At 36.6% G+C, this 15,155-nt stretch overlaps 1 protein-coding gene across 1 annotated transcript in view; it reads left to right on the top strand.

Moving 5' to 3' along the window:
* Positions 1–15,155, top strand: part of ntrk2a (neurotrophic tyrosine kinase, receptor, type 2a) — a 53,364-nt gene that overhangs the window by 3,879 nt on the left and 34,330 nt on the right. The window contains exons 6-11 of the mRNA XM_079636623.1: positions 5,083–5,219; positions 6,966–7,098; positions 8,725–9,024; positions 9,145–9,171; positions 9,623–9,660; positions 10,883–10,982. Coding sequence (XP_079492749.1) covers positions 5,083–5,219; positions 6,966–7,098; positions 8,725–9,024; positions 9,145–9,171; positions 9,623–9,660; positions 10,883–10,982 — 735 coding nt within the window. The remainder of the gene's footprint in view (positions 1–5,082; positions 5,220–6,965; positions 7,099–8,724; positions 9,025–9,144; positions 9,172–9,622; positions 9,661–10,882; positions 10,983–15,155) is intronic.

Below are 15,155 nucleotides of genomic sequence, written 5' to 3'. Positions count from 1 at the left end.
AATCGAAACCCCTAAAACTGATTAAGAAATCTGTAAACCGGATGCCAGTTGAAAGAATGAACTAAGGCCTTCCACTATGGCCTGGATAACTGAGGATCCGCACATTTGAAAGGAAACTTGCGGTTTCGCTCATATAATATTCCAGACTGAAGTTTAGGTTTGTTTGTTTGGTAAGATGTGATTTGTCCAGGCTGTAGTTTTATGGCTGCGGCTTGAGACGCGGATCATTATTGATCCACAGATCAGCCTCCAGCCAGGCCTATTTTAAGCAATACCACAGCAGAAGCGCCTCGAGGGAGGAAGAGAGGACAAGAGAGAGAGGGAGGAAAAGGGAAAAATAGAGACAGACGGGGGGGATCCCCAGAATGCAAAAACACTGAGACATTTAGACTCTGCTGCGAGAGTCTGCTGGCCTGTGGCCAAATGCTGCCTTTCTTTTCCAGTTTTTGTGCCATGAAAGAAAATAAGCTGCTCCACTGACTCGTTTTAACTTGCCATCGTTTTTGGAACATCTCAAGTGCCAGATGAACATGTTTTGCCAATACAATAAAGAGAAACTTGATGCCTTTTAATCCCCAAAATGATTCACTTGCCCATATGTCGTTCCAAACCAGGGGTGCGTTTCCCGTACAACGCCGTTACTCACTGCTTCACTACCGTAGTACGATGTACCGCGTTGAAGAAATCAAGCTCGTTCCAACCACACAACTTTGCGATGCTTTTCGGGAAACGCCGAGTCGTTAAACTATGCTGATAACGACGGAACTTGCGAACATAGTTGGCTAACGATGCTTTCGGGAAACGCACCCCTGTATGACTGAACACAAAAGAAGATATTTTGAAAAATGTATCTTTGTTCTAAAGTCAATGGGGTCCAGTGACATTTTAGACTTCACTGACTGTCATTGTATGGATATTTCTTCAAAATGTCTTTTGTTGTTTTCCGCAGAAAGTCACAGAAGTTTGGAATGGCGTGAGCATGAGTAAATAATGAAAGTATTAAAGTCGACATGAAATCAAAATTGACCCTATTTACTTTGTTAGCGCATATTACTAGTCTTGTAGTGAACAATTAATCAGTGCAAGTTAATACAAAGAAAAAAATAGTTTCCCGTGGTAATCTTTAATCAAAATCTGAAAAGTTACTTCCGGTCTGGAATGGCGTTCCTTTTCTGATGACGTCAGTTTGACCGCTTTGGTTGAAATCGCTTAACCACTCCCCTCAAACCGTTAGGCCGTGTGTCCACCAAAGCGTTTTTTTCACGCGGCTGGCGTGTTTTTTCAATTGTTTTCAACGGGAGCGCCGCGTTTTTAAACGCCATGAGCGTAAAGAGGCGCTGAGTGTCTTTTTCACGCTGAAGCGCTGAGCGTTCGCCGTTTTTTACAGGTCGCCGAGAGTTGAAGAATATTCAACTTCGGGTAAAACGCAGCGCTCATCGCTGTCACTTTTTACCCAACGGACCAATCACAGTGGAGGAGGGGCGGGACTAATACCACACCGACCAACCGCTACATTGTGCTTGTACAACGTCAACAGATGACAACAACAAGCATTATAATAACGGAACAAAATCATTTTAAACAAGAGTCAGAGAAAATATGTTACATTGTATAGACATTTTAATATAGAATCAACAACAAAATATGTGTGAAATGAGATACTAGTAACACTTTCACGGATACTCCGTATCATAACAAGCTAAATGTTTCAACTGCCAAAACGCTCTCAGTTTGTGAAAACTGACAAACCAGCTCGGCGTTTTCAGCAGAGCGCCTAGCGTTTTCAGCTGGCTAAACACGCTTTGGTGAACACACGGTCTGCTATGAGCAGAGATGGAGAGGAGGAGCGCTAAAGTAAAACCCTGCCCTCTGTTCAATATTCAGTTTCACTTGGAAATACGTCACAACACTGGAGAAAAGTCGTTTTCAACTTCCGGTTCACGCGGACTTTAAACATTTTGGGAGAACTGATTTTTAAGAGTAGGAGCTGCTATGGGAAAATCCAGTCGGAACAGACTTTAGGTGTGTGTTGTGTTTGGTTAATGCATATTTAACTTCAAACATAAAACAGTCTTGAAATGATCATAGCTGCGTGAGCTGCCGTTTCCGGCAGCAGAAAGAGATTCCCGGGACGCGGTGATAAGGATGTAACCTGCGGCAGTCTGGGAGCAGATGAGATCGAGATCTGATTTGGCTGTCCACTCATGACGGAGACAGTCAGAGCTGTGTGCACTCGAGGCCGTGAGCCTAGCGGGTTCGAGCGGTGTTCCTGTGATGCCGATGGAGATATCTGAGCTACATTTAATACAAATATACACTTCAGTTTCACTTAAAAAAATTATTGGCTGTTAGAAAATAAGAAATAAAATTAGATTTTTTTAGACTATTTTTATATAATATATTTCAATAAAATATATTTTAATATGATATAACTTAACAACGTAACGTAACATAACATAAAAATTATTGTTTTTGAGAATTGGTCAAATGTTTTAAAAAAAATGTAAAATGTTTTTTTCATGTTAAAATTAAATGTATTTAAAGTGATTACATTTCTAAATTTCTGATCAAATACATATCTCAGTGCCCCTTTAACTATACCCGGAAAATATCCACTTTTTTAAATAAAATTAAAGATTTCTTTAAAAGTTATTTAAAGCAATACATAAAATTTAATATAGATACAGTAGTGGCCAAAAGTGATGTCCAATTTTTTTTTAAGACATTACAAGTTCAATTAAACCATCAAAATATAAGGAAAATATTTTATATACATATTTTTAATATGAGGGAAGAAAAAAAATGGTTAAGGTGTTTATCTGACAAAATTATTTGGTTAAAAAAAGGCAACATAGGTTTTATTTTACTGTTCAAATAATGCATATAAATACAAAACGCTCACAGGAAAAAGCAAACATTGACTACAACAAGCAACAAAATCAGTTATTAATATTTCGTTGGTTCTCTCTTATGTGTTCTTAATATATTTGTATGACTGACAGACTGCCCAGGGCTGCGTTTCCCAAAAGCATCGTAAGCTTAAGTTGATCGTAAAAACGATCGTACGACTGATCTTAATATTATGGTCTGTTTCCCAAAAGCATCGTAGCTTAAGTAGCACTTGAAAATCTTCGTAGAACTACGAGTGCTCTGGAGTAATCGTACATCCCCAAGTGCATCGTAAGAAGACAGATTTATAAGAACACCTGCAGGACAACCGGCAGATTACATTTTTATATAGATTTAACACACTGCAACTTTGATTGTACTTTATTGTACACTTTATTATACTCGTTTTTTGTTTACATGAATTTATAAATGAAATAATTAAAAAGGGAAGAAAAATATAGAAATACGCGAAAGGGTGCTATGCGCGTCGTATGTGAACGAAATGTCAACAGCGTAAGTATATGACGCCTTCGGATGAGATCGGGCTGGAAATACACACCCAAATTAAATGAATTAACAAAAAAATATATAAAAGAAGTAATGTGGAAAATATGGGCAAAATAGGAATGAATTAAAAAAAAATCTGTCAATGACGTGCACGAAAACCAGCCATGTATTGGCGATTTCTTGGTTGGCCTTGTGGTCCCATGCCATCTTAGTCGTCGTCCTCCTCTTCCACCTCCTCCACCTCTTCGTCTTCCTCCCTGTTAAGTAAGGGCACTCTTTAATGTAATCTTTTTGAAAGGTATCTTTTTTTTTTTTTTTTTTTTTTCAGCCATTTGTCAGTGCCTCCGCCTGTTGGTGCTTTATATAGACTTGATTGTCTTGATTGCTAATCCACAACAGATGACGATTATTCGGTTAAACGTTCAGAATAGGAATCCATATAAGGTTATATTTCAGCACTTCGCAATTGGACAGCGACTCTTAAGTAGCACGTAGAGCGCGTTCTCGCGCGTTCATGTTAAGTGCATTTTTGGGAAACGCGCGTGGAATTGCCGCGAGCGTTCGTAACATTGCACGTAGAGAGCGCTCTTAAGAGCTAAGATACATCGTTATCGGGAAACCCGGCCCAGGTAGATGTCCACACAATTTGGCATATTTCATTGCGTTATCACAAATAAAATAATCAACTCCAAGCACAGTGCACATTTTTAATAATACTTGAATAAAGGGTGAAGATTTAAATGTTCTTATAGATCACAACAATTATTTGGTTTATGTTTTTGAGAATTAAAAAAAAAAAGTACAAAAAATTGTAAACCCTCATGTTTAAACTAATTTACTTGGATTACATTTATTTAAAGTGATTCAATAAATAAAAAAATCTTATACATTTATACATTTTAAAAGCTTTTACATAAATACATAATACATAAATACATACTCTCTGTGTAACTTTAAAAATAACCTGAAAATGGCTAAATTAGTCATTTGAAACAATATAATATACTGATATATATATATATACTGTAATATATATATATATATATATATATATATATATATATATATATATATATATATGGAAAACTGGAAAGTTCACTCGCTCACTCAAAGATTCAGACACAGATACAGATAATATTTTTCCTTTTTTATGTTGTTATAAGTGTCATGTCCTGAATGGCAAATTCAGACTTAAAAGTTTTTGAAAAAAAAAAATATATATTCCAAATGTTCTTTAGATATTTTTTGGTTACACTTTATTTTAAGGTGTCATTGTTACAGTGTAATTATATAAGTACTGAGTAATATTAACTATACGTGTACTTAATAGGTATAATTAATATACCCTAAGTATGATTAGGATTTGGTCGAGAGTAGTTGCATGTAATTATGCATAATTTACTGTTATTACTATGGTAAGTACATGTAACAAGGACACTGTAAACCCTAGACAACATATTTTTTTCTAACTCTAAAAAATGCTGGGTTGTTTCAACCCAATTTTGGGTAAAATATGGACAAACCCAGCCGTTGGGTTAAATTTTTACATTACATTTTTAACCCAACATTTGGGTTTGTCCATATTTTACCCAAAATTGGGTTGAAACAACCCAGCATTTTTTAGAGTGTACTTTATTGTTAATGAGTGTATAAACGCTCTGGTTGGTGGTCTTTTGTTCCTTCTAGTTCTCCCCACTGTGACTCTCAAACCCACAAAAGTGACGATGCGGAAAGGGTTAAATGTGACGCTGGTGTGCAACACGTCAGGAATGCCCACGCCGAATCTGAACTGGGACACCTGCAAACTAAACTCAGCGCACCAGGTAATTCTGACCTTCACCTCGAACTTCTTCAGTTGTAATTATTATTGGTTGTTGCAATTTCGTTTCGTGTGGATGCCACAGAGAACATCCAGACTGGAGGATCATGGGTAACAACACCATCTCATTTCACTATTTTCTCTAGTTTGTTAGGTCTTGCCATAGCATTTTAAAATTGTATTGCAGACCAGTATTGTTTTTACAGTCATTTTGATGATACATTATGAAAGTTATGTATTGTGAAAGCTATTCCTTATTTATGACATTTGGATTAGATTTTGCTAAGAGGATTGCTTATTTATTTAACAGATTTAGTTGATTTTACCATTTTAATGTCCCCATGAAATAAAAATAATTGTTTGCCTTTTAGTATAAATATGTTAGCCTTACTGTTATATATAAGCTAGTGTGCTCTAAAACAATGAAATTTAGAAGATATAAGCATTCAAAACTTAGTCTCTCTCTTCCGCCAATATGGATCAATGATCTTGATGACATCACTCTAATCAGGTTTTCTGTCCAATCAAATGCTCTCTAGAATCTGAAGCCCCGCCCTGAAGCTGTGGCTGAAATCGGTCACTTGTTCACACATTTTCTACATGGTGATTGGCACATAGTTCACTATATAGGGAATGATTTAGACAGTGAAAATATGCTTTCCATTGGGGTGAATGAAGTCACGTGAACCACCGCAGCGCACACACTCTGCTCCGGTCCAGAGGCACGATAGCACAGAGCGGTTCGGTGTCGGCGCAGACCAGGAACCGCATCGCATCCATTTGAATTCTGCACCGAATGCTGTATTTTAAAGCGATTTGGTGTAGATTATAAGGAGAAACGGTGAGAGATTAGGAGGGAACTGCGGCTTTACTAAGCTCAACAGCTCTGGTCGATCTGTGATATAAACGAAACGTTATTGGCTATTTAAAAAAAGGGGAGGAGCTATTCAATATGTCCCGCCCTGTCTTCCTGTTTCAGTGGAAATTATGTCAACACATTGAATAATGCTGCGCGTTTCAAGGCACTCCAGTGGGCCTTTAAGGCTTTGATTGATGGAACAGGGCTAAAACACCTTAATAACCGCTTTTCCACTATCGGGCCAAACCGTTCTCACTGCTTAACCGTTCCATTCTGTGCCGATCCGGCCCATCCGGCACAGATATGATTTTATTTTCTGATATCAGAGTTCTTTGGAATGTAATACAAATGGCCTTTGAAATGCAAGAATTTATATGAGGTATGAGATGTAAATAGTGACCGCAATATGAAGGACGATCAGATATTTATATTATTAACTTGTGTTTGCTTCGCTTAAATAGCGTGCTTGGCCAGCTACAGAGAAACCGGTTTGTAATCATGCATGTGCCGAACCAAGCTCAAGTGGAAATATAACCGTAACCAATTCCTAAACCGTTCGTCCCAATGGTGGAAAAGCGGCTAATGTATATTGCAATTTGCAAACCATTTTCTTAATGAGGCGTAACAGGATATTCCCCAAAACAACAATCCCCGAATAGCTATTGGTTAACATTATCCAATTGGCCAGCCGCCTAAGTGACGCCAATAGAAAAGGAAAGTCATTTCAGAAGAGGAGCAACTGATTACATTTTGATTAAAGACAAATATTGTTTTCTTTGGAATAACATGCGACAGTGAATTGTCCACAATAAGGCTAGGAATCTGTAGGAGTTCTATTGCATGAACTTTAAATAGAAACGACATTGACATTGCTGTAACTCACACCCCCAGAAAGAAGGCTCAGGTCAGATGTCAGAGCTCAAGCTCTTGAATGTCTCTTCTCTGGACAACGGATGCAAAATCACCTGCAGATCTGATAACATGGTGGGAGAGTCTGAGGCGTCTGTGCATCTGGACATACTGTGTGAGTTATCAAGAGAAACACACAGCTGTAAAACCAACAGATGCCCACTGTTTTACCCACTGTTTTAGGAGAAGTATTGCACAAGTCTTGGATACTGCTATAATTGCTACTCATTTATACTAGACATTACATTTATCTTTTTTTTTTTTTATACACTACCCAAGTTTTGACATTTTTAACAGAATGCCCAAAGGGCTACATTTATTTGATGCAAAAAAAAAATATATATATATACATTTTAAAATGTAATTTATTCCTGTAATGCAAAGCTTAATTTTCAGCACCATTTATCTAGTCTTCGGTGTCACATGATCCTTCAGAAATCAGTCTAATATGCTGATTTACTGCCCAAGAAACATTTTTTTTTTTTTTATTAATGTTGAAAACAATTGTTCCGGATACCGTTATTTATTTAACTTTTGATCAATTTAATGCATCCTTGCAATTTATTGTGGTATTACTTTATTTTAGTTACACGTTACTGCATGTAGTAATAGCAGTAAATTATGCATAATTACAAGTAGCTAACCATAAACCAAACCGGTAGCACTTTATTTTACAGCCCTGATCCCTAATGTACATACTATGTACTTATTATAGTAATTAAAATAATAATCACTAGGTATTAACCCTGAGCCCATCCGTAAACCTAACCTTAACCCATGTAGTTATATTACCCAGTACTTTCTTAGGTAAGTAAACACTGTAAGTACACATGCTGTAAAATAAAGGGCAACCACCTAACCATAACTATAGTAGTACATGTAGATATGAAATATTACACAGTACTTATTTGAGTAGGAACAATGTAACTAGGTCACCTTAAAATGATGGGTTACACTTTATTTTTTGTCTGTGTCACAGTGTAACTATGCATGTAAGTACTGTGTAATCATAATTAACTACATGTACTTACCACAGGGTTAGAGTTAGGGTTTGGTTTAGGGCTTGTTGCATGTAATTATGCATTTATTGTATTTATTACTACAGTAATGTAACATGTGTAACAAAGGACACTGTAAAATAATAAAGTGTTACCAATTAAAGTGTAACCAAAAAATCTTTCTAACCCCTAAATCTTTCTAACACAATTTTGTACCTTTAAGATTTCTGTATATATAAATGATCTTTGATATGATTATGTACTACTTTATACATCACAATGTTGTTTATCAAGTTGCTGAATATGTGATAAGTAAAAGTGGGTGATTAATGTTAATGAGCTGGTTGTTACTGAATGACCTGTTTTTGCGAACAGTTATCGCTCCGATATATTCCTTATAATCCATTTATCAGCAACAAGAAGTTCCTTAATTTGATTCTTGGTTATACTTTATTATAGTAATTTATTAGAGTAATATGAATTAACTACATGTACTTACTGTAGGGTTAGGTTTTGGTTGAGGGTTAGTTGCACGTAATTATGCATCATTTATAGTTATTACTACAGTAACTAAATGTAACATCTAACAATGACACTGTAAAATAAAGTGTTACATAACTATTTAATCAGCAAATAATACATTTTAATAAGACCAAGCCTGTAATGCTACCGTAAAACATTAAGTATTTAAGTTTGTTTTTGCTATCTTGTTTTTTTTTCTTGTTATTTATTTGGGATGCCAGTTGCCCCTGTGATCAGCAAGCTGATGGATGCGATCTCAGACCACCATTGGTGCATTCCCTTCAGCGTGGCGGGTAACCCAAAGCCGAAACTGAGCTGGTTATTAAACGACCAACCCGTGGAAGAGTGCAGCTATATCCTTACCAAGATCCACGATTATTCAGAGGGGGAATACCACGGTTGCTTACACCTGGACAGTCCCACGCACATCAACAATGGAAAATACACGCTGATGGCCAGCAATGAATACGGAGAGGACAGCATGGCAATATTTGCTCATTTCATGCATGAGCCGTGGAACGGTGAGTTGAAATTAGCACGCAACCAAATCTGCTAAAGGAATAAATGTAAAATCAAAACAATTTCTATGAATGTGTCTGCGAAGTTGCCTTATTTTTTATTTTTTCCTGTCTATTCATCAGAATCAGTTACTGATCCGCTGTATTATGGTGAGTCTAGTTTAAGAACTTAAAATTAAATTATGGAATATTATGAATGTTTATAGCCATAATTCACCCCAAGATTTTGACATCATTTATTCACATTTGTGTAATTTCAAACTCGTATGACTTATGATTTTCTTAAGTTCCACGCAAGAAAGTCATATGGGTTTGGATCAACACAAGTCAATGTTGATAATTTTCAGTTTGGGGTGTACTATTGCTTTTTAGTCATTTATTACATAATACACATATTAATTATAATGTTATGAAATCTTTATTAAATTTTTTGTTGTTAAAAAGTGATAATTCATAATAATTCTTACGTTTTCTTCTTCTGTTTGTCTTGTGCGTGAGATCCCACCACAGGTATGAAAAAGACACAGGAACATACACAATTATAGATTATATATTTGTAATCTATGCACATATATCTTAGTGTTCATTCTCTTCCAAACAGATGACACTCCTCTTGGGCCGCCTGAGGACAAAGTTGCTGTGAGTGAAATTTAATTATTCTTAAGTTTCATAATTTTTTACTTCATCAACATAAAAAAAACAAGTCTGTGCGTTACGGTGATTTTATCACAAGTAGGATTTTACGGACAATGTAGGGTGGAGTTCCTAAAACCCCTTAACAATGTTACAATCATTGTAACTCTTATTTTAAATGGCAGCAACAGAAATATGATAATTGACACTGATGTTTAATAAATGGTTACTTTTATTAATATTAACAATTGGAATTAACAAGTAATATAGTCAAGTAAGGCTGTTCATGCTTGACACAATTATATATAATGTATGTTTATCATAATTTTACAACAGCTTCAAATGCATTTCATCAAAAGTACAAATACACTTTTATAAATTGTATTACTTCAGTGTTATGGCATTGTTATGTTGTTATTGTTATGTTCCAAACCCGTAAGACTTTCGTTCATCTTCGGAACACAAATTAAGATCTTTTTAAAGAAATCTGAGAGATTTCTGTCCCTCCATTGACAGCTACACAACTACAACTTTGACGCTTCAAAAAAATTAATAAAGAGATCGTAAGACTATGAATTGAGCGGTTTAGTCCAAATTTTTTGAAGAGACTCGCTTTATATGATGAACAGATTTAATTTAGGCTTTTATTCACATATAAACATTGATCAGTGAACATAAACAGAAGCTCAATACATGCTTGACGCGTGTGAACAAACCTCATTGGTTCTTGCTGAAGCTCAAACGTGATGCGTGACACGAGAATGAACCTCATTGGTTCTCACGCGTCAAGCGAACATGCTTGAGCTTCTTTTTACCCCAACTGATGTGTGGATTGATGAATGTTTATTAATGTCTCTTCAGAAAATTTGGACTAAACCACTCAATTCATATGGATTCGTTTTTACAATCTATCAATCTATTTATCTGTTTATGAACTCTTTATTAAACATTGCGTAGCTGTCAATGGAGGGACAGAAACCTCTCAGATTTCATTAAAAATATCTTCAAAAAGATCAACAAAAGTCTTATTTACGGGTGAGTAATTAATGATAGAATGTAAATTTTTTGGTGAACTATCCCTTTAAGCCATCTGTGATGTATGACCTATCAGTTTTTAGTACAGCAAACTTGTAAAACTCGTCAAAATCTCTTAGAGACTAAGTATTTTTACCCAATGAAGCTTTGAATGCAGTGACTGCTCTTTGAAGACTCTTCATTCTGTTTGTAGGTGTACGTGGTCGTGGGAATTGCAGCAATCACATTCACCGGCTTCATCTTGATGCTTGTCATTCTGAAGTTTGGACGCAACTCAAAGTTTGGAATCAAAGGTAAGCACCTCTCAGCTCTCTGCCAAACCTTCATTAAGGACTGCTTTGGAAAGACACATTGTTCTGGGCGGAATAAGTGGGTTTCCTTTGTGGAAATTGAAAAAGAGGAATGCTGAAGGAAGGCTGTGCTTCGACTCTTTAATGAGCTGTAATAATTACTAATACACACTTAATCTATTATAACATTTGCTTCTCATGGAGAATATTAAAGAGGACTTATTATGCTTTTTTTTTACATTTCCAACTTTATTTAGTGTGTAATGTTGCTGTTTGAACATAAAAAGTTACAAAGTCACTTCAGCAAAAATTATTCTCTATGTCAGTGTCACTGTTTCTGAACTCCCTGAAACGCCTCCATTGTAGTCTTGAGTTTTCTTCCAACATTTCACAATATTCCTCATTTAAATAATGATAAATAATGATATTTAAATTATTCCCCCCAAGGGATACAAAAAAATAAATAGGGGCAAGGCCTGATTGAGTTATATTGTGTTGAAACTCATGGGATTTCCCAAACATGCTCTAAGCTGTTGACCAATCACAACACACTGGTCCAGGAGGGGTTTCATGGAGACAGGAACTAAACAGAACGTAACTGACAGACTGGGAAGAGAGGAGCTGCAACAATATGAAATATATGGGGGAAAAAAGGTGTTTATTGAACATTCAGGCATGAAATCCTGTTCAAAAACTAAATCAAGACTATGTAAAAGGGCATAATAGGTCCTCTTTAAAAAGTGCAACTAATATATTAGAGTTCACTTAAATAATCTTTGCTGACTACTAGATACTAAAGCGTTTTCTTGCATTCTTGTTTGTCTCTCCCAATGATGTGTGCCATGCTTCTTGACTAAACATGACTCCTCTCAGGGACTAAACTTGTGCATTGTGTTGTGGAGGGGTGATTGTTTTTCATGTTAGAAGATACATCTTCTTAAGAAAGGAGTGTGAAAGTGCAGATGTTGCTGCCGCAATGCTAGTGTGGTTGTCAAGGCGTTGCTACAGTATATGGTGGTTAAGGTGCTCTGAGTAGTTTCTATTTCATTATGTTGTTGCTAGGGTGTTTTGGGTGGTTGCTAGGTGGTTATTTACTGGCCCTGGTATGATAAATCTAAGGGATTTTTCACCCATTTTATTATCAGAAATTGTAAATCGTAAAGTAATTGCACACCTCTTCTCAACAAATTGCACAGTTTTTTTTTGTCTGTTAAAAACAACAACACATGAAGAGTTACATGCCAAATGTTAATGATAAGGGCCTGTTAACAGCTTGCGCCAGCGCAAACCCCTATTTTGTGTTAAAGAACTAATGTCAGGATGCACATGCAGACATGCAATGAAAAATGAGCACTGAAAAGGCATGGACAGGGTTATTTTTGCGGCTGACCTTATTGCTTATGCATTTGTAGGAGTTTCCCTTTCAGACGCAGAATTTATGGGAGGAGAGTATTTAAATGAATCATGCAAGGGGATTTACTAAGGTCTGCTCTAGTCAATTTACTGGTATTTACGCCATTATTTAACGCTGCAAAAAAGCATGTCTTAAACCAGAGCTAGTTTGTACTGCTCTTGTTAGATTGCGTTGGTCATTATGGAAATGTTCCAGCTGTGTTCTTTAATTTACGCGTTATCAGTAGATCACGTGCAGAACTTTCCATTCCCAGCGGCCTTTTTTTGGAATTGCTATCTCACGCTAATTTACCGTTCGCAATATCCCGCCATCTTTAGTTACTGTTGCTATATCTGACAAGCCATGCCGCTCTCACGCCGCTCATCATGTTCTCACGAAGAGAAAAATACATCTCGGAGCAAAGATGACACTGACAACTTGCCGATAGACAGAACAGAGCAGGTTACTTTTCATATGAATCGGTCTCAACTTTCAAATTTTCTCTTTTCTTTAAGAAATTTTAACAATAAATACAGTTTTGTGGCTCTTTAATGTGTCTGACAGATCGCTGTAGAGCCTCAGTTAAAGCTGCTTGTGAACCGATCATCTCTTCCTTCGAGTTATTTATAGCATCAAATAAACATGAATGAACATCAGAAGGAATGTTGTTTCAACCGCGGAAAGACGTCAGTACAGTTTTTCAAGTTCAAGTCCACCGACGTTAATCTACTAACTCTCCTGACTGCTTTGTCTGACAAAATGGTGGATTCTGCAGATGGCAAATTATGATTGGTCAGATCGCGAATTATGATTGGTCAGATCGTCTGTCAATCAAACTCCTGGCGAAGGTGGAATTTGCCCTGTTTAGTAAATCTGGCCCTTACTCTTAAGGTGCAGTCACATTAGTGTATGAAGCACAGCTCACCCAGAAATCACTTTAAAACCATTAGGCTTTCGTTTGGTCAGCGCATTGAATCCACCCGTTGCAAAATCTGCATGGGGAAATCTTTCGCCTTTTTGCTAGCGAAAATTTGCAGAACGTCAGTAAATGTGACCGCACATAATCTCTGCACTTTCTCTGTAATTTACTAATGATCCTCTAAAGCAGATTTTCATTGTTTTATTCCCCAGATATACGTGTGTTTGCGTTTGTCTTGCTCCTGACAGCTTGATAGTCAGTTGGTCTCTGAGTGAGAGATTGTTTTTGTGGTTTCTCTGAGCGGAAGTGTCGAGTTAGATGTCCTAAGGGGCTTATTTTCGCACCGTGGTCTTGAGTGTGTGCGTAAGTGCCTCCTTGGTTCTCCACAAGGACAAAATGCTTGATTACTTACTTATATGAAGGTTTCATGCCCATATTTTTTCATCCTAATCATGCTGTAATCACTGTGTGAATGTGTTTTCACTCTATTTTTATTTTTTTATACAAATTATTTAAGCCCAAACTTTCAGACCCCACTGTAGACACACACACATCTCACTGCACCATAGAGAAAAGCAGACCCCTGCACCATTCAGAGAGGAGCGGAAGTGGAGTGGGAACGAGGTGAAATTGTAGCCCTCGGTCCAGGAAGTGTGGGTGTCTGCAGAGATGCAGTTCTCCATCTGCCTGACAGAGAGAGTCAGCAACCTTGTGCTTATCAATGATTCAGAGGCCAGGTATCAGTTTTCTCTGGTTTGGACGAATCAAAAAAATCAATGAAGCTTGTCAAGGTCAGAAGTATCATCAGTCCTTGACTCGTGGTCTTTGGTTAACAAACTAAAGGTGCTCCTCACCCCCGGCCACCATCCCACAATTCTCCTCTCTCCACCATCAGACGTGAAGGTTTTTATAGGAATGTCCCTGGTTCAAAACAACATTTGAATACTTTGAACTTGACTCAAACAAACCAAGAACCGTGGTTAAAATAATGCACTTATAATAGAAGAGTATGGGGAAAGGCTCTGCTCTTGAAAGGACAGGCAAAAGTGAAATGGTATATCTAATATTTTAACTTCTGTCATGACCATGGAAAACTTGTATTCCAGTAACTTTTATATAAATATAAGAAAGAGTCTGTTCAAATTGGTATTAACAATTTAAAACAAGGCTCCATTTGTTAACCTCAACAGTTAACTACTACAAACTAAACATTGAAAAATACTTCTAAAGGATTTTATAATCTTAGTTAATATTAATTTCAACATTTACTAATGCATTATTAAAATCAAAAGTTGTATATTTTATGGTAATTAAAGGAACATGAGCTAACATTAAACTAGCAATGAATTTACTTTGTGATTTTATTAACTAATGTTAACAAATATTCATACTGTAACAAATGTATTGTTCATTGTTAGTTAATATTAGTTAGAGCATGAACTAATGTTAACCAACGGGACCTTATTGTAAAGTGTTACCGCTAAGAATTATGTTGGTAATCTAGAACAGAAGTTCTAACCCGATCTCATGAGAAAACATTACTATTTTACGAGGTGGCGATTTGTACAATGTGAATTGTCAAAAAAATTATGATTTTTTTTGGGGGGGAAAAGCAAGCATGAAGGAACGTCCACCCCTAAACATAACCGCCACTGGGGTGTAAGCATATCGTACAAAATGTACGATTGAAATCATACAAAATAGCCACCAATTCACAAAAACGTAAAATAGTCCAAGGCGTCATATACTGACGCTTTTGACATATCGTCTACATCCAACGCACATGGCACCCTTTAGCGTCAATATGAGACGCAGATAGATATGGGCCAGAAGGCGCCTCCTAGCGGTCTAACCCTAACCCTAC

The sequence above is a fragment of the Phoxinus phoxinus genome (genome assembly GCF_949152265.1).
Source record: "Phoxinus phoxinus genome assembly, chromosome: 15".
Classification (NCBI taxonomy): Eukaryota; Metazoa; Chordata; class Actinopteri; order Cypriniformes; family Leuciscidae; genus Phoxinus; species Phoxinus phoxinus.
This window is presented reverse-complemented; position numbering and strand designations above follow the sequence as displayed.